This window comes from Miniopterus schreibersii (assembly GCF_964146895.1).
Source record: "Miniopterus schreibersii genome assembly, chromosome: 8".
Taxonomy (NCBI): domain Eukaryota; kingdom Metazoa; phylum Chordata; class Mammalia; order Chiroptera; family Miniopteridae; genus Miniopterus; species Miniopterus schreibersii.
The window spans coordinates 53,913,032-53,939,564 of NC_138109.1; the positions used below are offsets into that span (position 1 = coordinate 53,913,032).

At 39.3% G+C, this 26,533-nt stretch overlaps 1 protein-coding gene and 1 pseudogene across 5 annotated transcripts in view; one reads left to right on the top strand and one right to left on the bottom strand.

Moving 5' to 3' along the window:
• The window catches only part of SSX2IP (SSX family member 2 interacting protein), a 40,068-nt gene extending 13,875 nt beyond the window's left edge, over window positions 1-26,193 (bottom strand). For 2 of the 4 annotated variants that reach the window (XM_081146251.1, XM_081146249.1), the window contains exons 1-8: window positions 26,001-26,193; window positions 7,825-7,944; window positions 7,061-7,230; window positions 6,415-6,627; window positions 5,419-5,529; window positions 3,416-3,551; window positions 2,380-2,455; window positions 2,121-2,298 (exon numbers count right to left, since the gene is read on the bottom strand). In XM_081146251.1, the coding sequence (XP_081002377.1) occupies window positions 2,121-2,298; window positions 2,380-2,455; window positions 3,416-3,551; window positions 5,419-5,529; window positions 6,415-6,627; window positions 7,061-7,230; window positions 7,825-7,855 (915 nt within the window). In that variant the 5' untranslated portion in view covers window positions 7,856-7,944; window positions 26,001-26,193. Of the gene's footprint in view, window positions 1-2,120; window positions 2,299-2,379; window positions 2,456-3,415; window positions 3,552-5,418; window positions 5,530-6,414; window positions 6,628-7,060; window positions 7,231-7,824; window positions 7,945-25,801 lie in introns of all 4 variants that reach the window. The other 2 variants (XM_081146252.1, XM_081146250.1) reach the window with 2 other exon arrangements.
• On the top strand, window positions 9,126-12,524 carry LOC308560950 (large ribosomal subunit protein eL6 pseudogene; annotated as a pseudogene). Its single transcript has 2 exons — window positions 9,126-9,246; window positions 11,674-12,524. The product of its transcript is annotated as a large ribosomal subunit protein eL6 pseudogene (transcript).
• Window positions 26,194-26,533: the final 340 nt, after the last annotated feature.

Genomic DNA, 26,533 nt, shown 5'->3' on the forward strand with positions numbered 1-26,533 from the left:
ACACAGATACTACTGCTGGCTGAGTAACTGGGGAGAGGGGGGATTTAATTATCTGAGAAAGATCTTTATTTATTTACCACATACTTTTTCTGACTAAAAGCTGGTAATGAGAGGTTAGTAAAGGTTGGGCCAAAAACTAAGCAGCCACAGAAATAACAGAAACTATGCTAATCTTGGAGAGGTATTAGTAAATGTTAAGAACTGATCAGAGAGACTTTGGGAGAAAAGGTTAACTAAATATAAGACGTCAAGCAGGCCCCAAATTGTGGAGTTTAAAAGAACATTCAGGTAATGTTGTTTTTAAAGAAGGAAAAAAAAAGGCAAGAGGTGGGATGGGTTTATGGGTTGGACGAATCTGTGATACCACAAATAAATACCAGTTTCCCCGATATACCTGAAAGTAGAGTGAGCCTCTCTGAACCTTTTATAAACTGAAATGGGGTAAAATGAAGGAGCAATTACTACTGATTTAAAAGGGAAAATGCTCTTCGGGTTTCTCTTGGTTAGTGAAAACCCGTACTAATGTAGGTTTTTCGTAAAAGCAAAGTGGCGTAAGGCAAACTTTCAAAAAGGAGGGTATACAAAAACACGTTCTGGTGACTGGCCAGTAATTAGCACTTTCTATCAGCATTGTTATTTTCAGATTTTAGTCACGGATCTTGAATTCAGAATTTAAACTTCTATGTAAAGCAATTAAATTAAGAGAACTTTTCACCATTATGTGACTTGTTTTTTTTTCAGATCGTTGCACATTACTATTCTCCCTTCGTCAAATGCTTTCCCATGCTTCCTACCTCAAAAACACCCACTCATTTTTTTAAGAGCCAACCCAAATGTCACTTGCTCTGTGATGGCTTCCTTCATTGCCATAACTGTTTAGTTTTACACACTTCACCACCCTATTATAGCCCTATAATAATTATAGAATTGTAACTTCTCTACATGTGTCTCTCTCCCAAAAAGAGCTTCTTCTTTTTTTTTTTTTTTAAACATATCTTTATTGATTTCAGAGAGAGAAAACGAGGGGGAGAGAGAGAGATGGAAACATCAATGATGAGAGAGTCATTGATCAGCTGCCTAGCCCACAACCCAGGCTTGTGCCCTGACCGGGAATCGAACCCCCATCTCCTGGATCCTAGGCATGGAGCCACGCCCGGCCCGGCAAAAAGAGTTTCTTGCAGATGCAATGGACTGAATGTTGTGCTCCCTCAAAATTCATGTTGAAATTCTAACCCCCAGTGGGATGGTATCAGGAGGTGGGGCCTTTGGGGGGTGATTAGGTCATGAGTAGCGCCCTCATGAATGAGATGAGTGCCTCTATAAAAAGGACCAGTAAGCTCTCTGGCCCTATTTCCACCATGTGTGAATTCAATAAGTAGTCAGCAATCTGCAACCAAGAGGAGGGCCCTCACCAGGCAGCGAATCTGGTGGCACCCTGATTTTGGACTTCCTGGCTCCAGAACAGCGATAAATAAATTTCTGTTATTTATAAACCAGTCTATGGTACTTTGTTATAGCAGTCCAAACAAAGACAACGGGAAAAGTCTAATTCATTTTAGCATTTTCTTTCCAGGGGCTAGAACATAATGAACACTCAATTAATTTATTATGAACTGAATGATTATTTGGTTCCTAATGTTAACAAAGGTTCCACTCTCTGAAAAGTGGAGCCTGCATAAGTACACAATACTTAAAATACTCAAAGATTATTTGGCACCGTGGTTAAAACATAAACTCTGGAGTAGGACAGACCTGGATTCAAATCCTGACTCTGTCATGTGTGATACTGGGCTAACTATTGTGCCTCAGGTGCCTTCATCTATAAAATGTGGATAATTATAGTATCGAAAGCATCAAATTATAAGAATGAAATGACACAATGCTTATAAAAGTGCTTATCACACTGTTTGGCACAGATTAAGTACTCAGAAAATAATTTCCATCATTTCCCAGGACATGCCAAGGAGCAGAGGAACATTTTTTTGGTTGTCACAGTGACCGGGGTAGCCTAGCAGAGAGTGTCCTGTCCAAAATACCAATAGTGTCCCCACTAACAATACCTGTCTAGTGTTTCAACTGTTCTAAGTAGCAACGTGAAGACTTATGAGAGAGCCACTTACAGTTCCTGTGCTATCGTCTGCTCTCTCTCTAGGTTTCTGCTTTTGGGGAGAAAGAAGAGAAATCATTTCCTTTTTCATTTGCTGAAGAACCTTCTTAAGCTCAGCATTTTCCATTAGGATCTGTTTCTGACGATATTCATAATCATTCAAGAGAATTTTATACATTTCATCTTCATTCCTGAAAAAAAAAACTGTCAGTATGAAAATACAGTATAAAAATAAAACTCTGATTAAATTTATCAATTTAATTGGACCTTACCTAGCTTCACTTTTACCAGTCCTCCAAGATCCTCTTTTTCCATCAGCTCTCCCCACATAATTTAAAACTTCCATAGCTACAAATAAGAACACACAAAACAAAACCAATTCTCACCATACATGTTTAAGTATTTAAAACCCTAATACACTCTATGACACACCAGGGACATAAGTCAACCTGGTATATGATCCAAGAGATCACGGTTAGATTCCCGGTCAGGGCACATGCCCAGGTTGTGGACTCGATCCCCAGCAGGGGGCGTGCAGGAGGCAGCCAGTCAATGACTCATCATTGACGTTTCTATCTCTCTCTCCCTCTCCCTTCCTCTCTCTGAAATCAATATATGTATTTTTTAAAATGCACAATCAACTTAAAGGAACTCTAACAAATTATTGGTCTGATAAACAATTTTCTCAAAAACACACTTCTGTTGCTCTGGCTCATGTGGCTCAGTGGTTAGTGTCAGCCTGCGCACCGAGGGGTCATGGGTTGGCTTCCCGGTCAAGGGCATGTACCTGGGTTGAAGGTTCGATCCCTGGCCCTAGTTGGGACGTGTGGGAGGCAACCAATCAATGTGTCTCTCACATAGATGTTTCTCTCTCTCCCCCCACCCTCCCCCTTCCACTCCCTCTAAAAAATCAATAGAAAAAATATCCTCCAGTGAGGATTAAACCAATAGCATACTTCAGCTGATACTTAGAAACTGATCCTGATTTTTTAATATTATTGATTCTTTACTATAGAAGAGTAAAGTGTCCCCGGCTTAGTTTTTCTCTATAGATTAGTCCTACACCTGTCATGTTAACAAGAAATGCAATTCTTATATGCAACTAACAAGCGAAGCAAAATTACTACTTTTTATTCATCAGCTGCCTCAATTTCTAGTTTATAGGACATATGCCATCTTTAAAGAACTGTGTAAAGCATGAAAACAACACTTCAGGAGCCACTGCTCGGCGCCTTCGCGTTCCCGCCGCAGCACAGGCGCTGCTCCGCAGCCCCGCAGCCCCTCGCCCCCTCGCCAGCCGCTCCGTACCTATTTTTCTATCCTTCTTGTTCATAACGAGTTGATGCAGACGCTCCTTTAGTTTATTATATTCGCGCTCTTTTCTCTTCATGTCATGATTATATTGAGTAGCTCGACTTGCAATGATATTCTGTAATTTTTGAACCTGAAAAAAGAATTTCCATCAAATGTGTCCCTTTGGGATTCACAGACCCAGTTAAAACTCACAAATTCAAAAGAGAAAGGAGGTCCTAGCAGTCACTTCCCCATAAAATAGTTTTCAAATTCTAAGATGATTCTCCCCTCTCCATAGCTACTGGAAATCACTCTTTAAAATACTGTATCATTAAAATGAATCACATCGAATTTTTAATTCTGAAATTTCCAGTGTTGCTAACTTTCTAAATTATCGTCTATACCAGTGATTTTCAACCCTTTTCATTTCATGGCACACATAAACTAATTACTAAAATTCGGCAGCACACCAAAAAAATAAAAAATTAAAAAAAAAAATTTTTTTGCTGATCTGACCAAAAAAATAAATACAATTTGATTCAGTCACACTGGACAGCTATTGTGTTGGCTGTTGTCATTTTTTTATTTGACAGTCTAAGGGAAAAGAGGTCAGTGCCCCTGACTAGTCAGGTGTTGCATGCTTTAAAAATCCTGGGGTGCGCCAGTTGAAAATCACTGTTCTATACCTTTCACCTTACACATAGGCTCTTGGTCACTGAAAAGCCAAGAAGTCATTTTTGGAAGTGTTAAAGTGATTAAAGCTTCACCTGAAACAAGTCGAATTCACCTGATCATTTGTAGTGACTCCCTTATATGAATGACTTGAATTACCTGATTCCTTATCAATCTGTGACAAGGCAAATTAGCCATGGTTCATGGGAGCAGGTAAACAGGTTCATTTTTCTCTGACCATAAACAGTTATCAAATTAGAATAAGTACAAACAGCAGAATCCGGTTCAAACATTTGCTGAGTATCTACTGCATGCCGGGCACTATGGTCAATGTTAATTTCTACTATGGCTTCTCAGGCAGCCCTTAATAGAAAGTAAGTTCTATTCCACACAGGCATTCTTAGTATCTGCTGGAGACGATCATGCTTAACTGATCCTTACTGAAGGCGGACTACTTCAAACCACTTATGGATAATCAACAGACCAAGTCAAAATTTTCTGAGAAAGAACTCAAGGAAATATATAAGCAACCTTGGGGTTTAAGATAATTCATTAACCAGTTACTAAATATACTACTAAATAACCAAATACGGTAAGATAAGTCACTACAAGGTCCTTAAAGAAATACACTCTCCTAACAGTCTTTAATTATAGTTAAAACAAAATATACAACACTGAAATTATATTATGTATTATATTTTTACAGTTATCACAAGGTCAGGGATCAAACTGCACAGCAATAAAAACGTAACAGTTTCTTCTTACATAAATTTAAAAATAATTTCAAATGCATTAACTCTATAGGTCCAAATATACTAAGTAACCATTAAAGCAGAAATAGATTAGAATTATGCCTTTAGCTTCAAAAATGAGATTTTAAAATGGGATTTGTCATTTTAAACAATAACTCTTGTGCTAAAATAATCAATTAATTGCTTGATTGGATGAACAATGTCAGTATTTAAGATGATCCAAGAAGAGGCAGGCCAGATATGAAGTATGGGTTTGGCAGAGAGTAAAAGATCTGCATGTAAAGCACCCCGTCTGTGCCTGAGAAGAAGTGACGGTACCTGTGCATCCAGGGTGGATGGTAAAGGACACTGGCTGTCACGAGCTATGACTAACATGTAAGCCAAATGGATGTGCCTGGCAGAGGGGGCTGTGGGGAAGGTTCCTGACCTCAGTTACATATGATCTAATATTGTACACAGAGGTCCACCACAAAACTTGACACAGGATGAATAAATTGTTCTTTCTTGCTTTAAAGTGAAGTGGCTCTTGTGGTCATATCAAATTGTTTTTTAAAAAATTCACTTAAACTTTATCTGCAGTAACTGACAACTCACCTCATCTTTCTCATTTTTTAGTAACTGATGCAAATTCCGGTTCTTGCATTGTAACTGTCTGTCTCTTTCCTGAAGCCCAATCATTTCTCTCCTGGAGGTTTCCAGTTGTTCCTAAAACATTCACATGCGACTCTGATTAAAATTAACACAGGCTTCAGAGCAAGTGAACTGTTAAAAGACCAGTAAAAACAAGCTATACATACTACTGTTTGTTCACTAAAATTGAAGCTTAGAGGTAAACAAAACATTTTAAAGCACTTATAGAGCTCAGTACTATAAAGTTATACAACTTATTTAAGTATCAAATTTTATGTACCAAATTTTTTATGTATATTCAGAAGAGCTTCAAAACGGATCCCCTGAAAGGCTCTTCACTTATTCTAGTGATGTCACTACTGAATATTTAAAAATTTTCTTTTTAATACTTTTTAATCCTTCTATAGCACACTCTGAGAAAGAGCCAAAAGTGACTCAAAGCTATGTCTGAAAGGGTGAGACTACAGCCTGCCACCAGTTCTCCCTTCCAGGCGGTAAACTCTGAAGATTTTTCCCAGAGAGAAACGGTAGCGATCCTGGAATCAGTATGGGATAAGATGCTCACTTTCAATTCATTCTGCCTGTTTCTAGAGAAACTGCACCAAGTTCTGCATGAAACCACTAGAGAACTTTTAAAGTCCTCTTTATCTTTATAAAATATAAAAGCCACTCAAGTTATGTCATAATTGACATAAACAGAGACTTGCATAATCTCTGTGCAATGGATCTCAAGAAGATAGAGAAAATTTAGGACTATAATTTGGGTAACTCTCAGACTGTCAAAAATCTTGACACCCTCTTGTTTAAAATTTCCTATCATGCCAGACCATTTGGCATGGCTGAACTTACAGCCTCTGGGCCAGTTAATATGTCCTATATATGTCAAATGTGAGATTCACTCGGTCACTACCAACACAAATGATATAATGGCATTGAAATTCAAATTGACATAATTTCTACCTTGAGTTTTGCATAGCAGTTCTGTAGATGGTCCATATCACTTCCCAGTTTCAGATTTTGTGTTTCTACATTTTCCTGAGCTAGAAGGTTCTTCCGCTGAAGTATAAGTAGCTCATTCATACAATTTAAAACAGCAACTATATTTAATTCTCTCTTTGTCTCTTTACCTTTGGATTCTTCATATAATGAAGGAAAACCGAAAGTAGTCAATTCCTGGCAGGAGAAAATGTATTCCTAAAAGTTGGTTACCAGACAACTTAGAAAAGAAACAAAAGATAGAAATCTTTTCTGAGAAAACTATCCTGTGACAGTTAAGAACAAAGAACTGAGAGAACTGGGCTCTTTTCACCTCTGCTCTGCAGTTACTTAGAGCAAGGCAGGCAGGTTTCTACATCAGTAAAACAAGGCGGAGACTCACAGTGGAGAAGGCCCTGGGGTAATGGGAGGCCAACCTGCTCCAGATAAAAAGGTCTACCTTTTATTTAGTTAGTTGATCACCAAGGATCTTCACAAATCTAATACAAATCTTGGACCAACACACAACAATATATTGTAATAACAAGTGTTCTCATAACTTCAATATGTTCTATTATAGAACATGATTTATACTATTGCTTCTTACCAAAAAACCCAAAAAAAACATTACCTGATCAAGGTATGAAATACTCTGTTCAATATTCTCTTCTGTGCAGAAGGCACTGAAAAAACTGTGCACATTTTTTGATAAAGGTATTGAAGAACATAGCACTTGCTGTGAGTATAGACTTGATGGAGACATCTTTGTTTCTGAGGTATATTGAGAGATATTTTTGCTTTCTGAAAGAATAAAAGGCACTTATGTAAATAATTTATAAAAGTGCATGCAATGTTAACATAATCTCCATTACCAAAGATTTTGACTTATATATTTTTAAGTATTTTCAAATTAAGGCAAAGTTGGTTTTGTATGAAAACTATATTTTTTTTTTCCAAAAAGACACAACTATAAAGTGGTGCTCTTACTAGGCATGTTAAGCTACAATATGCTACCTTAATTTGCAGTGCTTTAGATTCCTAAATAACATACAAACATCACCTGTCTATGCACTAAAGTTTATGTGATTAAAGGAGTATATCAGAGAAATGTATTGAGGCAGCCAATGAATTTATTTCAAATGCATAAAAATTTCCTCAAAAACAGTAACAATCAAGTGATCGATCATCCATCCAAAGCAGTTAACCCACTAATTATGGCACAATTCTTAGCTCTCCCTAATAATTTTACTAAAGATGGAAATTAGACATTTTATAATTATTTGTTTCTCTCATCAGTCACATCTTCAATACCTGTGGTACTTATTTTACAGTTTCATTGAAAAAATCACCTTTATAATTACTGCTTTAGCTTATAGTTATTTTAAACTCAGTTACCTGGATCTGTAACAGTCATCCAATCTCCCATAGCAATCGCCAGAGCCAGGATACCTGAGGAACCAGTTCAGCAGTGAAACATTTAGTCCAGCTGCTGTCACCCTTCTAGGTAGGCATCTCCTTAAAAGGAAAATTATAGAATAAAAGCATCTAATTAAAAATATGAAAGCAAATATAAAACCAGTGTGTAAGAATTGGTTCTATGTGCTTCAAAACAGAGGATTTTGCCTTATTTACTCTCGTGTACACCCACATAGAACATGGTAGAACTTAATAAGTGCTGTGTGTGTCTGTACACATGTATGTGTAAGGCTAAGGCTAAAGGCTTCTCCAGTTATACTGAGGTATTCACATTACTTCACATAGAAGGTACATGGTACATGATTTAACTCAAATATAAACCCAAGGTACAGCACTGTAGTAATAAATAGTTCTGTATTATATGCTTTAAAATAAGTATAATTCTTATTTACACAGATAAGATGAAAAAATTCTTGGCCAGCATTCTCAATTTTGTTTTTACAAACTATATTAGCAAAACTTTTCAATTATAATTCCCAGTATTGACATAGATGAAGAGAAATAAATACTGCCATACACTACTCTCCAGCAAGATTATATCAACTTATACTGCTATCAAGCAATTTGGCAACTGTATCAAAATTCTTAAAAATGAAAATATATTTTAATCCAGAAATTCCATTTCTAAAATTTTATCCTAATAAAACAATGATTTGTACAAAAATTCATCTATTATTCTTTACAGTATCAAAAAAGCCACAGAAATCACTTATATGTTCCACAGTAGGAGACTGTTTACATAAATGATACATTTCTGCAACAGGGCACTGTGCAACCTGTAAACATAACCAAGTAGAATTAGGATAGCTAATAATACATATAAGGCAAGAAATGCGTATGAATGAAGTAGACTAAGAAACATAACCTTTTTAGTCTGCCATTCATGTTTCCATTTTTATAGAAATAACTGAAGAAATAAATATTTCCCCATCATTAAAAAAATGCAATGAAACTATAGATGGCAACTGGAAGTTGATTTCCAGGTCAGGGATAGCAGGAGGAGAGGTCAAGACTGGAGGCACACTGAGAACACATGCCATCACTTCGGACAGCTGCTTCTCAGCTACAACAAATTGTGGCCAAAGAGAAAGCACGTTCTGTGTTGCTACGTCTTTCCATTTTTTAGTTGGAATTCTGGAGTTTTGAGTGAACTCTCCCAATTTTTAGTTAGAAGCCAATTAAAAAGATTAACTATTCAAGTTATCCTGTGGAAAGAGGGAATGGCAGGGGAGGGGGATATGAGAGAGCCTTCCATATTTTGGTTGAAAGGTGGTTACGAAGGTATACACAGTAGTGCAATTCATCAAACTGTACACTTAAGATCTGCACATTTGACAGGATGTAAGTAGCACCTCAAACAACACTTTTTAATAAGACAAAATGTTTCTTTAGGCCAGATCTGGACTGTGGATCAAGAGTTCACAACCCCTGTTCTGAATATATAAGACTGTTGGGGACATATTCAAAATACAATGTTAAAGTGAGATGAAAATTTTCATTCATTCAATAAATTTTTAATTGTGCCAGGCACACTACTCTAGGTACAGGGGAGGCGCTGCTCTCAAGAAGTTCACATTCTGGTGGGGATAGAAATAGATAAGAAAGGAGTAACTTAAATTACATTAACACAACACTAGGAGGGTCATAAGAACTATAAAGATAATAAAACACAATAACATGAGAGAGTATTGGGGTGAGGGTATCTAGATTAGTCAAGGAAGGCTGCACTAGGAAGCTGCCATTTGAGCTGAGACCTAAATGATAAGGGGTCAGCCCAGGTAGAGGAAACAGCAGGGGGAAAGACCCAAGACGGAAATGAAATTGGTAAGTATGAAAAACGTAAAGGTCAGTACGTCTGAAGCACAGTAAGCAAGGATAGATGGTAGGCAGTTGGACTTTCTCTGAATTGCAATAAAATGCTATTGAAGCAATTTTGGCAGGAAAGCAACATGACCTCTTTACACTTTAAAACAAGATCACTCGGCTACTCTACCCTCTGAGTAGATTATAGGTGAGCAATAGTGGAGGCTGAAAGAAACCAGGTTACTGCAAGAGTTGAGGCAAGACCAGTGTTACACTAAAGTTCTAACAGTAGAATAAGACACAGGTGGATAAATTGGGAATATGTTCTGGAGATAGAAACTTCAGGACTTGCAGCTGGATTAAAATATAGGCAAACAAAAAATCACAGATGATTCCTATGTCATATAGCAGCATACTCTTTATGCTAATGCAAATGATGTTATGTATTACATGTTATGATGTCACACACACACAGAAGGTCATCCAGTGGCACTGATCTTTTATCACTTTTCTACTCATTTTGCACTTCACAGTGTCCTTAAATAGGCGCCTTCAACAACAGAATGAGCAGGATAAAGGCTGAATTTGCATCAAGACAGACAATGATTTTACTTTTGGCTTTCAGAGATAGGAGGGTCCAAGGAACAACAAACCCATCCACTCTAACTCAGCTCCGCTTTGGGTAAGTTATTTAACGTCTCCAAGCCCCAGTTTCCTTACTGGTAAATTGTCATTATTATGGTTTCCTCTGGGAATTAAGTGAGATAATGCACATAAAGTATTTAGCACGCTGCCTGACATATGGGACGGACACCTAGAATTACTATTGGTTGTTATCATCAAGATACAGAGCTGACTGCTGAAATGACAGGATTCTAAAACCTGTAACAAAATGCACTGTTGCCCTTCATAAAAGTTGAACATAAATCCTTAGAAGGTCTGAAGACAAACATCCTTATAAAAACACACACCTGGCAGTGGGTTAACTTTGCAATCATTAACTTGGGGGGAGGAGGGAGTAAGATCAGAAGGAAACAGCCATGGCACCTTTCCAAGTCCTTTTTTTTTTTCTTTCAAGATATTTGAAAAAGACACAATAGTGCCCTACGTGCCTTTTCTCCTCATACAAAAAGATCATCAAACACCATAATGTGTCTACTGCATATCTTCTTTAAAATTATAACTTAAGCCAGTTACTCTTTCTCTGTGAATTTAGCTCTCCAGTGTCCACAGGTTTAGACAGCAAATTGCTGCCTGTCCTGTTCAGAAAAACAAAAACAAAAACAAAACACTGCAAAATATTCAGGCAGGTCTAGTTAAATGTTCACGATGAAAACCAGAACTCCATTTTAAGCTGCTATGAAACAAAGAAGTTACTAACAGTACATGGTTCCACACAATCTAGAAGCTTCTATGTCCGCTTCTGCTCAATGACGCAACTAATTGTGGTAAAAGGCTTGTGATAAAAGTTACCCAACCAGTTTTTCCAAGAAAGACTTAATAAACCCAGAACTAAGTTCCATATTACATAAATATATACGACATAATACATATGTTATCATATATTAAGTCATAGCAAACCATTATATAGTGGGCATAATTATCCATGATAAGTCATATAAGAACAAATCTGGTTATGCTAGCATTGTTATTACAGTTTCATTATAGAAGAAGAAAGGAAAAAAGCTAATAGTGAATGTGAATCGTGTTTTGGTTCCAGTAATCTGTAATCCCCAATTCTCTCTCTATACCAGTGGTTAGGACAGCTGCCCAGGTTCTAAGACGGGTCAAAATCACAAGTGAATTTTATGAACAAAAAATTAAGCTTAAAGAATTTAAACATCTTGTAAACATCATTTCATTTATCCAAGACTGGAACAACTCTGAAATATATTAAAGTAAATAAAAACCTATAAAGTATTCCGTAAGTAAGAATTCTTTCTCCTCTCTTTCCCATCTTGCAAGATGGTGGTGAAAAAACTGAGAAGCTGGATACTAAGGAGAAGAAACCTGAAGCCAAAAAGGCTGATGCTGGAGGCGGGGCTGGGAAAGGGAGGAAGGGCACCTCAAGGCCAAGATGCCTAAGAAGGGCAGCCGCCTGCAGGCGAAGCCCTGCCCTGGTCAGAGGGACTGGCAGGTGCTCCCGAAAGGCCGTGGACAGAGGAAGTCTTCAGCAGCTAAAGCCAGGATTGAAGAGAAAAAGGAAAAGTTCTCGCTACTGCCACGAAACCAGTTGGTGGCAACAAGAATGGTGGTATCCGAGTGGTTCAACTTTGCAGAATGCCAAGATATTGTCCTACTGAAGATGCGTCTCGAAAGCTGTTGAGTCAGGGCAAGAAACCCTTGGGTGGGCGTGAGAAAGCTGCGGCCCATGTCACCCCAGGCCATTCCGATCCTCCTCACTGGGCGCCCCAAGGCAAGAGGGCGGTTTTCCCGAAGCAGCTGAGCAGCGGCCTGCTACTTGTGACTGGACCTCTTGTCCCTCAATCAGAGGATAGAACATACCAGAAATTTGCCATCTCCACTGACATCAAAACTGATCATCAGTGGTGTGAAAATCCCCAAACATCTCACTGATGCTTAGTTCAAGAAGCTGTGCAAGCCCAGACACCAGGAGGGTGAGATCTTCAACAGAGAAAAAGAAATACAAGATTCCAGAGCAGTGCGAGGTTGACCAGAAAGCCATGGACTGCCAATCCTGCCAAATCAGTGCTGCTCCTCAGCTCCTGGGCCACCTCCACTCTGTGCTCCCACAGATGGGCTTTATCCTCACAAAGCGGTGTTCTAAGTTTCTTATGAAGAACAAAACTAAATAACTGATCTCTTTTTTTAAAAAAAATTCTTTCGCCTATTCAGACACATTGTTTTGTTTCTTACTGGTGGATAACATCTAATAAACTTCCTCATCCCAAGTATTTCTCAATGTACACTTCAATAAGTCTTCATAACAGAAAAGCTTACTAATTGCAGTAAAACTGTAATCATTTCAGAAAAAAAATGTTATCTTACTATATCCGAAGAACTACTTTGGCTTCCCTCTAGGTTAATAGGGGTTGCAAAGTGCCAATGCCATATACTGCAGATGTAAAATAAGCAAGGGTATTCTGGTTTCTTCTGGGTAAATGATTTTGCAGAACATAAGAATTATCTAGTAGCATTTTCTAGGTTAGAATCCTGACAGAAAATTGGGAAGCAGTGAGACATTTAAATTTAATATAATTATACCCTTTCCGAAAGAAAATAATTTTACTAAGTTTCATAAATCTATCATTTTTTCATGTCAAAGAATTTTCTTTCACATATACTTATCTATATTACAGGCAGGAAACTTGAGCTCAGGGAAGTCAATAGCACTACCTGAAGTCACATTTCTAATTGGTTGTGAAGTCTGGACACAGATCTCAGTTTTAAAACTGTGCTCTTTCACTTTATCACCATTCAACCTTTCAACACTGTACATTCAGATATATCTGTCTTCAAAGTAGAATATAATAAAAAGATTTTCATCAACTTTCTTTAAAAGACTGAGTTCCCATAATTTATTTTAATGATTCCATTCAGAGCATACAACTTTAAAGGAACATATCTAGTACTTAAAATTCAGGCACACTTAAAAACTTCTCTGCTATGCCACAAACAATAGCCTCTCTCATTTATACACACTTTGTTTTGAAAAGGCATAAAAACAATCCCCAGAAATGAAATCATTTACATAGAAAGTTTAATGAGGAGGAAAACACTCTTTACCATTTTCTGTAATAAATATTAAGACATCAAAAGTAACTTTATAGTTCAGCAAAAACACTTGTAGTCAGGTTAATTACACCTGTTTTTTTCCCACCAGAAAAGTTCCTTGGCTGGCTTCCCCTTCCCTCTACCCAGAGACTCCGGGACTCTATATGCGTCAGTCACCTGCAGAGTTTCAGAAGAGGCAGCCTCTAAGGCGGCCTTCAATTACGCCTGCCTCCTGGTACCCATACCTTCGGGTTATTCTGCTCTGAGTGCGGATGGATTTAGTGACTAGCTTCTAACAAACAGTGTATGGAGGAGCTAGGGAATGGGGTTTCGTGGGCTGTGTGGAGGGGATGACGGTGGCTGAGCTGGGCTTGGAAGAAGCAAGAGTCTGGAGGAGGGGAAGGAAGCACGCACAGGCGGAGCACAGGCTGGAGGGAGTGTGCCATACGCTTCCTAGCTCGTTCCATCTTTCCCAGCTAGTCTTCACCACACATTTTACATTTCTGTATTCTCCCCCTTCATCTTAATAGATGGAATAATCAATGAATACTCTAGTAAATAACTGATGGCAAATTAACATGTTCATTCCAGCAAGCAAAAGTGGGTAAAGGAAAAGAGTGATGGAAAAGATGCAAAAGATGTGAGTCTTTTAGAGAAAAGTATTGCTCTTCGTTCCCCAAATCTCTCCTAACGCATCTATCCAGTGAAAGAAAGCTCAGCAGAAACCCAAGTAGCATCACGATTACAAGATTTCCTTCACACTGTACACTTTTTACCTGTTCAAGTTCACTTGCAATTCAAACTTGAGAAGGTGCAATTGCCTACCTAATCAGAATTCTAAAACAAACTTCAACCAAGAGTCAGAAAAGAATAGCTTCTCATTATACAGGGATGTGGTAACATTATACCATCTGGGCTGCTAAGTATTGCACAGGATTTTCACAAACAGCTAACTAAAGTCTTTGCTAAAATCTCATGGAGTTAGAGCTACCAAACCGTTGAGTTAAAAAAATAAAATTGTTAAAACTAAGTCTTTGAACATTAGTCCTGTCTTACAAACTTAGTCATAAAACTTGAGAATGTAGTTACCAGCATACTGTAATAGATGTTATTTCTCTCAAAAACCAAATTATGATTGTTTAAAAAATTAATACCACCTTCTACGATATTTTTTTCCCAAAGGAGACTATATAGTTTTTAATTCCATTACAAATGCCTCTGCTTAAATAAAATCCCAATTCAGACATGCACATCAGAATAGAAACAATAAAAATTCAAGCTCTAGAAAAATCTTTTTTACAAAATTTAAAATCTAAATTATTTCTTCATCTAAGTGGCATAATTTAATAGTATAGCTATTTTCACAGAAATAAGTTCTGCATAAGTTAAATTTTAATATATATCTGAATGGCTGAAACTCAAAATCTGGTATTCCCTTAATCATCTGCCCCCTTTACGGAGTCTTTTGCTATGAGGAGGATTACAGTTGGAAAGCCCAGTGCAAACAACGCAAGCCTCACAGGCCTGAGTCAGACAGCGGTCATATTCTGACCAAGTCCCTCTGAGCCAGTTTCCTCACCTGGAAAACGGGGTGATACTGTCTACTTCGTGGGGTGATTGTGGGTACATATGAGGTAACGGATAAAAAACTAAGCACAGTGTGCCTAGGATACAGGGGACTGATTTAACAAACACATGCTCTACATATATTATGAAGTCAGTCCCCACACCCACCCTATGTGTTATATTATTTCCTTTTTACAGATAAGGAAATTGAGGACAGAAGGGTTAGGCTGCCCAAGGTCCTAGAGCTGGCGAGTGCAGAGCTGGGGGTATTTCCCATCCCAGGCTCTGAGCCCATTCTCTTAACCATCATATGCTGTGGCTTCAGTGGATGTGAAGCTCAGGAAGCAGTATCTCCTACAACCACTCATTAAATCAAATCTCCCAACTGGACAAAGACTGAACAAAATAGTGTGAAGGCACAAATTATGGTAAGATCTTTCACAGGTATCCCTTTCGGTTGAAGGATACAATCTCAGTGATGTTTCAAGCCAGAATTTGCCATTAGAAAGGGACCCTCTTAGTACCTGAATAGGAAACTACATTAAATTCCATATATACACCCTTAAACCAAGTATTCCTGCAGTAGGAGAAACAGTATGCTATGATACTAAAAGCACAGGATGACCAAAGTCAGACCACCTGGTTTCAAAGCCCACTCCCAGCACTTAAGTGGCCCTGAATAAAAATCTCTGGCTTCATTTTCCTCATCTGCAAAAGGAGAGTAAAAAGCATCTTTACCTCAAAGGATTATAATGTGGTTACATAATAAAATTAGCTGCAAAATTTATTAATAACTTTATTAAATAATTTATACATGTAAAGGGTCTTGGGTACACGGCAACGGTTCAAAAATATCAGTTAGCTATTATTAGATAGCTTATTAATTTGAAAAGAGTTCCACGGTATTTTGTTAGCTGAACAATATCTAACATGATCTTATTTGGTCTTTAAAAAAGTATACATGAGTATATATGCAAAGGTATAAATTCTGCCCTATAAAGACAGAACAAGAAAAACTAGAAGACCAACCTGGGAGCAGAAAAGGGAGGGGCAAGGGCAGGACTTCATCCCTTTCTTCGTGCATTTTCACACACATAAAGATATGGATTGCCCGGCCGGGCATGGCTCAGCGGTTGAGCATCGACCTAGGATCCAGGCGATCGGGGTTTGATTCCTGGTCAGGGAACATGCCCGGGTTGCGGGCTAGCCGATCAATGACTCTCTCATCATTGATGTTTCTATCTCTCTCTCTCCCTTTCCTTTCCTCTCTCTGAAATCAATAAAGATATATTTAAAAAAAAAAAAGATATGGATAATCTTTTTTTTTTTTTTTTTTTTGCATCTTCCAAATTTTCTATAAGTGAATGTTTTTCATAGGAGAAAAAAATCCATGTTTTTAAAAGGAAGTCACAGTGATAAGCAGAGGCAATGGGAATGAATAGCACCAGTCTCATACACCAAAACTAATGGCAGAATAGCCTGAGTAATAAAGAATAAACATATTTCCAGATTAGTCAGTTAATCTACAGTACCTTAACACAAGCAGCCCTGTTGGGCAAAAGCTAGTTAGAAATTATAAAACGTCTCAGAGTTATTCAGATAATCAATTATATAAAGGAAATAGAACATTACCAGAGGTCAGTAATTTGTAGTTTTAGATGGGAACCTGAGAGTCTACAAAAATTTTAAATGTGTAAATCTTCCCACTGATCAATTGTACTTCTAGGCATCTATTATCACATATTCAATCACATACATGAACAAGCATGACATATGATGAAACTGTTGACTGTAGTGTTATTTGTAATGGCAAGAAACTGGAGACAATCTAAATATCCATCAATAGAGAAACAGTGAAAACCCAAATACATATGTATGGTACAGCCAGAAGAGGTACTCTGGGTTTATTAAAGTGAAGGAGGGGTACTTAGGGTTATTAAAGTGAAGGAGATCTGCATGTGTAGCATGAACAAAGGTTATGGATAACGAGAACAGTAAGATCATTTTTTGCTAAATCAAAATATCTAAATACATTTAGGAGAAAGGTCTGGAAAAGTTACAAACTGTTACCAATGACATTCCTGGGGAATGAGATGAGTGGGTGTAGTGAGGGATGGGCCAGGGCTTTCTTTTCTTCCATAACATACCTTTATACAGCTGGAATGTTTTAGAGGCATGAATAGTTCGTAACATTTTTAGAGGCAGTGGATTGATGGAGATTTAATGAAATAAAGTGTGTGAAAGTATTCCCACTTCAATCCCAGACAGTAGCACCCCTGCCCTTCAGTGGAAATATCAACTGAGACAACCAATTACAAAGCTAGCACGTATGGCACATATTCATGCAGACAAGTGAGCAGGGATGATGCAGTCTTCACACTGACACTGTGCTGTCACAGCATGTCTGTGGGGATCCAGCCCACCCCACGTTGTGAAGAGCAAAGACACAGAGTACTGGCCAACCTAGCAAAGGTGGACGCTCCCTCTAGCTCAGTTGTAATCTGAACTTGGTGGGAGGAAAGAAGGGAGGAGACTGACTTTGATTTATAACTATTATGATTCTTTTCAAAAAAATAATGTTCTTAATCTATCAACCTCCATATAAGGTGCATTTCTCAGCTTCAAGAGAGCAGCTCACAAAGTTACATAGGTAGATACTTAGAGTCTATGTCACACTTTCTGGTATTTCATTATAGACAGATTTTTTATTGCTAATGTTTTCATCTATTTTGGTCTTGGTTCTCCAATTAAACTTAGTTTTTTCAGGGCACTGTCATTTCAGGGAAGCTGCACAGGGTATTGAAAGAGTACCAGACAGAGTGTCAGGGGCTGTGGTTCTCAGTGCCACTTCTATCATTTACCACTTCTATCATCTTACCATTGAGGTCATAATTTATTTGGTTTTCAGTTTCCACATCTGTAAAAACAGGAGGTCACACTAGATGACCTTTAAAGAATTTTCAGGTCATCTATGATTGTTACATTTTTCAAGGGACCAAAAATGGAATCGAGTATAGCTATTTATATCAAAATTTCTTCTTCACATTTTTATAACAGAATGTGCACATGCTGTCTTCACAACCACATGTTTAACCAATGAGATTCTACTTAATTTTAACAATAAAAACAAAATTTGTTATGCATAAACCATTTAATTGAAACAAGTTAAAGCACATGAAAACATATATTAATTCATCCAATCTCAAAATAACTCAAAGTTATTTTCCCCCTACTACAGATGAGGAAACTGAGGCCCAGAGAGTTTTCTTGCCCAAGGCGGCATATCTAGGCTGTGACAAAGCCAAGATTCAACCCACAGTAGTCCAACACATTTAATTATCACACCCTCCTTGCTTTCATGTAGGAGAGGGAGGGAATATACAAAATGTGAGCTGCTTTTTCAAACCACACACACACAGGTACTCATTTCTCTATCATCTCACCTTGAGACTAAATTACAATCAGACAGTAACTATTTCAATTGAGTAACTGGAATGTGAACTGTACAAAAACAGACAAAATATTAAATTCAAATAAGCAATTCAAAACAGCATTTTTGAAAAATCTAGTGAATAGAGAGCCTAAATTGCCAGGCTCTCCCCAAACTATCACCCCCTTCTCTCTGTGCTTCCAAAACACTTTGCATTAACCCTATCACAGTACAGATCCAACTGTAATGAAACTCTTCTCTCCACCTAAACAGAGTTTCTGGTCAGCAGGCCTGTCATCATACTGTTTGTACCCTCCTTTATTTTGAGATATCATAATTGACCCAGGGTAGGAACCCAATAAAGTTTGTTGAATGAATGTCAATGAAGTTCAATGACATATTAGTGGGAAGCATGGCATTGTAATATTATGATAAACAAGAATCAATACTTTAGCCATGCTGTAACTTACAAAGGCTTTTTAAAAAATTTAATATATTGGGATGACATTGGTTCGCAAAACCATACAGGTTTCAAGTGTACAACTCAATAAAACGTCATCTGCACACTGCATCGTGCGCCTGTCGCCCCAAGCAAAGTCTCTTTCTGTCCCCATTCCCTCCCTCCGACCCCCAGCCCGCCTTGGCACACCTCCACTACCCTCACCCCCTCTCCCTCTGGCAATCAACACACCCTCTGAATCCTGACTAGTGCCAGCTAAGAGAAGCAGGAAGGTGATTTAGTGTACGAATCAAGAGCATGACAATTTACAGACAGTACACCAATTTCAAATTCTTCCAGTGCAGAGGTAGGAACACAGCAATCATACTCTTACATGAGGATTACAAGAAAAGGAACAAAAAAGAAGCACTATTTTTAAATCTAGCTTACTTTGTAAAGTTGAAAGTCAGCTAAGAAGTCCAAATAAGATAAAAAAACAATTACCATTTATTGGTATTTCATTACTAAAATAATTAAGAGGTAACAAAATCTACTAAAGGCAATGGAAATAACAAAGAAACTAATCAGTATTCATTAATGTGTTCTGTAATAGTGTAATCATCTTTCTGTAACAGTTTTTTCAATGTTTAGCCCAAATTCAATCATTGGTTCTAGTTCTCAAATTGTGGTTCCAGGACCAGCGGCATCAACAGCACCTAGGAACTTGTTAAAAATGCAAATTCTCAAGTCCCACTTCAGACCTACAGATTCAGAAATCAGTGTTTTAACAGACCTTCATGTGCTCTGACACATAAAGTGTGAGAATGTGGTAGTACTCTATAGAATGTGGTTCTATATATAAGCAGCTAGTATTCTTGTTTATGCAGTTTAGATTTCAGAATGTCGAAAAGGTATTCTTTTCTAAGGGTGCTATGGAATGGATTCCAATAATGTAAAAGTGTTCCAAAGTACTAAATGAAAGTTGAAAATAATAGTCCTACGAACACCTGGCTAAGGCTTATTAAACACTGCAGGGCGGGGAGAACCTTTGAAAAACCAGCAGCATGGCAGCTGAAACTCATATATCCTATTCAGACACTCTACAACCTAGACAGCCACTTCTAGGTATAAATCCAAGAAGGTATAAGCCAGGAGGTGTGAACATAAGCTGCAGCCCTCTTCACAATGGCAAACTAACATAAGAGCATAATCCTGGAAGCAACCGCACACCCATCAACAGGAAAATGGACTGTGGCATTTCTGTAAAACAAAATGTCACGCAGCAAGACAACTTCAGTGACATACAATATAGATAAGCCTCAGCAATATAATTTTAAGTGGATGAATTTCAGCATTATAAAGTGAAAAATGTCTCAAAAGACAGGACATGTAACATATAGTTAGATACAATAAAGCTATATTTTAAAAGATACCAAGGAAATCATGAATATAGGAGTCAGTAAATAGTTGCCTCAGGTGAGGGAAGCAGGAAAAGGGATGGAGGGCCCAGCTGGTTACATTAAGGTTGCTGTCAAGGTCTTAGCTTTATGTAGATGGTGCCTATTATATTATTAAAATTAAATAAATGGACCAATTATGAGAATGTGTCTTGAGCCAAGGAATATAACTAATCTGATTCTTTGTACCCAAAGTCCTTTTAAAATGTGTTTTTTAAATATATACTGTCCCTCAAATATTTCAAACAATTCTAAATTCTACCCCGTCTGGCTATGAGACATCAAGAGCCCTGGGTCCTAGGCCAGACTACCACCACCAACTCAGGGGTTAAACTGTTTTGGGTCACAGAATTCAATGCCAATGACCCTCCCTCCTTAAAAGTATAAAAACAGCCAGTTCTAGCTCATTTCAGAGGATCCATGAAGCATCCACAAATCTGTAAAGGATCCAGGGACGGGAAGTTAAGAACTCCAGTGCTAGCTAACTGTGTGGAACTGTAGGAGAGAACCACCGCTGAGCCTCTACTGCAGCCAGATGTGGCTCACTGGCTATGGCATTTATCCTTATGATGGCCCTAGTAAGTAGATGTAACAAAGAGATTAGTTAACTCATCCGGATACAAACCGGGAAGGCAGGTATAAAAACCCATCTATTTAATCTGGAAGGTAAGTATAAAAACTAGATATTTGTGATTCCAAAGCCTCACAGATTCTGGCCTCCTCTTGACACTCAACCAGTATCCAGAGCGAGTGATATAAATTCTCTGAGCCCATCTCCTTTAAAAAAAATAACACAGCTGATGATGGTTTGTATTTACTGAAGATTTCTAAAATGTCTTGCTTTTACATGCTCGATCTTGGGAAGGCTATTTCTAAAACGTAGATACAGAATAGAAAGAGTAATGCTGAAGGTGCCATCTTTTAGACAGGAAAGCACAACCACCAGATTACAATCAACTGGCAACAGAGTGACTAACCTGAGACCAGGACCTTTATAATCCAGACCACTAACTCTCAGGTAAAAAGTACATGCAATGGCTGCTACCTATCTTGGTTACAGCATCTACTGGCCACTCAAACTCTGTACATAATTTTAAAATTATATGTAGAGCTACAACTCTTTTAGAACAATATTCTAGCAGTCTCCTCCCATTTAATGTTTCCAAAATGGGCTCCATTTTCAGCAGCCTCAGCACAAAAATATTACTGGGCAGTTGATGGTCAGGCGCTGGCTGGCTGACTTAGCCAGTGACAATGAGGATAGCGAAGGACAGATAAGAATTACTTCAGAAGTTGAACTAATAAACATGGTGACAAGTATACAAAAGGAAGGCATTTATTCTCCATGTAAAAATCTGTCTCTGGTACCAGACAGAAAATAGTGTCACTTAAGTAAAGAGACAGAAGAGTAAGGTTAATAAAACTGAGTTTGGTTCAAAGTGTGTGGAGATAATGAACTCACTGGGTTTAGAGATGCTGTCATGAGACATTCAAATGGGGATAAACTAGGGCCTGGAGGTCATTAGACATCAAGGCAGATTTAGCATATATGTGGTAGCTGCATCCATACAGAAAAAAAGGGGAAGCAGAAAGAACATCAACATATAACAGGTGAGTGAAGGTGACCTAGATGTAAGAGATAAAAACAGTGGGGTGGGCAGGCTTTAGGAAGCCAAGGGAAAAAAGTTTTCAAGAGGAAGGAATGATGAACAGAAACAAATGCCATAAAAAGGGCAAGATCCAAGTAGAAAAATATGTTGGATTTGGTGATTAGTGACTTTATGACAAAGCTGAGGTGCAAAAATGGAAATCAGATTTCAGAGAAGTGATCAGCAAATAAGGAGAAAATAAACAAAGATAATTTGTTCAGAAGCTTAGATTAACAGAACGTATCTGGCCTCTCTGAACGTAGAGGCTTTATCAGATGCTCATGGGTGGATCCATGAGTGACAGACAGAAGTCCTCTCTTTAAGTTAGTTCTTATTCAGTTATAGTATTCTATATCAAATAGAAATTTAAGTGCTCAGTAAATGTAAGCTATTTTTCCTTCCAGGAATTGTTCTGGATATTAATATATTTTCTTATTTAATCATCACAACACTAAGAAGTAGGTGTTATCATCCCTAATGTAAAATGAGGCAACCAAGACACAGAGAAGGGAAAGAAGTTACTTGTTCAAGGTCACATAGCTAGTAGCATGGTGGTCAAACCAAAAATTTCACTCAAGAGTTAAGAAGGAGGGCAGAATATGAAGTAAAGGTTAATAGATGAGAACTGTAAATGTTAGTTAAGATTCCACTGATTGCCCTGCGGAGCTTGGCTCCACGGTTGAGCATAGACCTAGGATCCAGGAGATTGAGGTTCGATTCCTGGTCAGGGCACGTGCCTGGGTTTCAGGCTTGATCCCCAGCAGCAGGCGTGCAGGAGGCAGCCAATCAATGACCACTCTCTTATCACTGATGTTTCTCTCTCTCCCTCTTCCTCTCTCTGAAATCAATAAAGATATATTAAAAAAAAAAAAAAAAAAAAAGATTGCACTGATTGTTAAACTGGCCACAGTTTAAATTCTATTTAAGAACTATTATTAATTTGAATTTCTGTCTTCTCTCATCTCAGATTCATACATTGCTAAAATGTGACATTTTTATGCCTCTTATGACACTCAGATTCTGCACTGCATTATAATTGCGTTATCTCTCCTTCTGAATTGCAAGTTGCTTGGAAACAGGGCTGTATCTTGTTTATCCTTGCATCTCTACTCCCTTGACCTTAAAAGTAGAAGACAGACTTACTGTGGCGTTCATATCACAATGCGTACAAATACTGAATCATTATTATACACCTGAAATTAATGTTATGTCAATTATACCTCAATAATAAAATACAGAAACAAAAAAGATATTCAATATAGGTTGGTTATATGAATAACCATATTTATTTTAAAGTTTCTAGGGCTTCAATAAAATATTTTTAAAATTTTTAATTGCTGTGTAGGGCTGTTGTCTCTCAAATATTACTTAGGTTGTCTATGTTCAGAATACTTTTGGATCACTCAAATTACCAATTTTGGTGGAAATATTTCTAAAGTAAACATCAAATATAATATAATTCCCCTGGATAAAACCTTTTAAGCTTCCCTATTACCTACTGGTCAAAGGTCATATTCTGATTTTCTAACCTTATCACTAACCCACCCCACCTGGCTCTAACTACCAAACCACCTGTACTTCCCCAACGGTACAGCGCACAGAACACGCCATTAAGTGTTCAACAGGTGAACGACACTACCACCTCCTCCGCCTCGGTCAGGACACAGCTGAAATTCTCTTTTCTAAAGCCTTCTCATATTTGCATTTTTTATTTTCTATTTTTGCTCTCTCCCTTACTATACTATAAATTTCCTAAAACAAACTTCACAAGGCAACACTCAATATTTTTATCCTCAGGTCTGGCAAAGTAGAGGCTTAGTAAGTGTTTAATATTTATTAAAACAATAAATTATTTAAAGCATAATTCAGTAAATCTGCTGGTACTATATAATACTGACCTATAAAAAGTAAAAATTTTAGATAGTTTTCCATTATCAATAATGAATGGTACACTTTTCTATTCTATCTCAATCTATAAGTTCATGAATTCAATATAGCTTGTACCTTCATCAGCAGCTAATCATGATCATGATCACCATCACCAAAGACACAAAACAGACCCACTGAGGAAATACCAAAACCTCTCTGTGACCTGGTCAAACGGTATGGAAAAACATCCCTTAAAAAGCTTTGGAACTGCTCCAATTTAAGCATGTGATATGAATTAAAATCACACACTTCTGGGCTCTCTAGGTGCATATTACATAGAAGATACTCAATGCCTCCTTTTATAAAAACTGTGTCATACCCAGCTTTGTTAAAGAGCAGCTATCTCAGGATTTTGGGTAGGCCAAGAATATAACCTGATTTCGTGTTGGCCTTGAGGCTTTGGCAAGTCATCTGAACAATTAACATTTTAGTTTTCTTATATACCGCCTCAGGGTGTATGGAACATAATATACTTTAACAAGTCTTGTCATATGGTGCAATGTGTTAGGAGGAGATCTTCACATTTCATCCTAGAATAACAAGTCCTTGCAGTTATCTCCAAGCTGCTCCACTCTTGTTACTTAACCCTGGGGCTTTATTATCTTCATTGTACACGTGGGGAAGAGAAGGGAAGAAAGGGTATACAATGACTTGGCTGAAAAGACCCAGCAAGTCACTAAAAAAAAGCCTTCATTTTAACCATCAGTTACTTCATTCTCTTTGCAAAGAACCATTTTCAGAAACTTTCACTGACCACAGGCAGAATAGTTTCAAATTATTAGCTTTTCCTCGTTTAGTTTGAATGAATAACCTAAGCTTCCTAGGCCTGTAGGTTAAGATAGTTCTAGGATTGGATGGATTAAGTTTTGCTGACTGAATCCAAGTTCATAAATCCATCTTCTTCTACATTTCAAGATAGCTTGACCTAAATTTTAACTCTAAAGGCATTTTTTCTCTGTTTCTCCAGATCTCTCACTCTTTTCAAATTCTGTTCAGTCCCCTAAATGTGTTAAGTCATACCCTACCTTTCCAGGTCAGGGTCAAGGCTGCCAGAATTTTCCTCTACTTAAAACAGAAAACCAATCCCTCCTTAGTCCTGAAGGATTCCAAGGCACCCATCACTCGCAGCCAACTCTAGACCTAGACTCCAATCTGAATTGTTAGGGAAGCCCAGCATTTTCTAATTCCAGGAAACCCCCTCTTTACATGTCTGAACCACCCTCAGAGGAGTGCCTCTTCTAATACCCCATTATGGTGTCCAGAAACGGGAAATCTCAATTCGCTCATACTCAGCAAGAACCCTATCAGCGATGCGAGTAGTGAAAATGGAGCAATCATTAACCATAAACCCTGAAGTGGGGTAATAATCTAAAGATCCCATATTACAGGTGCTGGGAACCAATTATTTAGCAGATTCCATTTCCTGGGCCCAAGTGACTTGCATAACTGGGCGATCAGCATAGTATAAAAGGGGGCAGGGAGCTCCTCATTCAGTTTACTGTACCGCACTGTAAAATTCTACACCGAAATATTCTCACCCACGCCCGCTTCCTAGATGATGGAAGTTCTTCCCCTAGACATTTAACTATCACCGGGGTTCTCTTCCTCTGCAGCGGCCCCGGGCCACCCAGCAACTCGATTCTAACGACGGCTCCCGGGGCTCGCGGCTCCCGCTAACAACCCCGCAGCCCGCACGCCGCGCAGCCTATGCAGACACCGCAGCCCCACGGGGCCATCCCCTCCACCCCCAGGTCCCCGCGTCGCTCATCACTCCACGCCAGGCGCCACCCTCCCCATCCGGGAGAGGATTTAGGTTCCCCGGGCCCGACCCCTCCGGTAGGCACAGCACTGCAGCGCCGGCCGGAGCGGTCCCCGAGCTGGCACCTACCTCCCACCTCCACCTCCGGGCGCGGCCGGGGTCAACGCTCGCCCGCCTCCGCCAACGGCCCCAACGGCCGCGCCGACCCTCTCGTAGAGAAGCGGGGCGCCGAGCCCGGTGCCGACGCTCACCTCGGCGCCCACCCCCGGAGGGTCTGCCCCTCCCCAGCTGGCGCGTCACTATCCCCGCCGCGGGGCTAGGTTCTCACCGTCACCGTCCCCGGGAGCCGCGGGGGGGGAGGGGGGACACCGCTCGGCGTCCTAGACGGGATCGCGCAGCCCCAAGGGCCCGCACCGCGCGCGGCTCGCAGCGCCCCGGGCCGGCGGCCCCGCCTCCGCCTCCGGCTCCCGCCTTCCCGGTCCCAGGCCGGGCCCCGCTCCGCCCCTCGCCGCCACCTCCCCGCCTCCGCAGGTTCGCGAGGTTCCCACCCCGCCCCGCGCCGCAGGCCTGGCCGCCTCCCATTGGCTCCGCCCGTTGCTAGGCGATGAACAACCGCGGCCCGCATTGGTTCCGTGGGGGCCTCCGGAGTCTCCTCCCCGCCTCCAAAAAAACCCCGAGAAGAAGAAAACCTTATCCCTAGAGCCGGGCAGGATGCTGGCGCAGCTGCGGCCGCGGCACCTGTTACGCCCCGTGATTCACCCGCCCGGGCTGCGCTCCCTGCCCCTCCTCCTGCCCGCGGGGCTCGGGGCCCCCTGGGGGAACGGGGGTTGTGGTGCATTAAAGCACGTGTTCCGGGCCCCA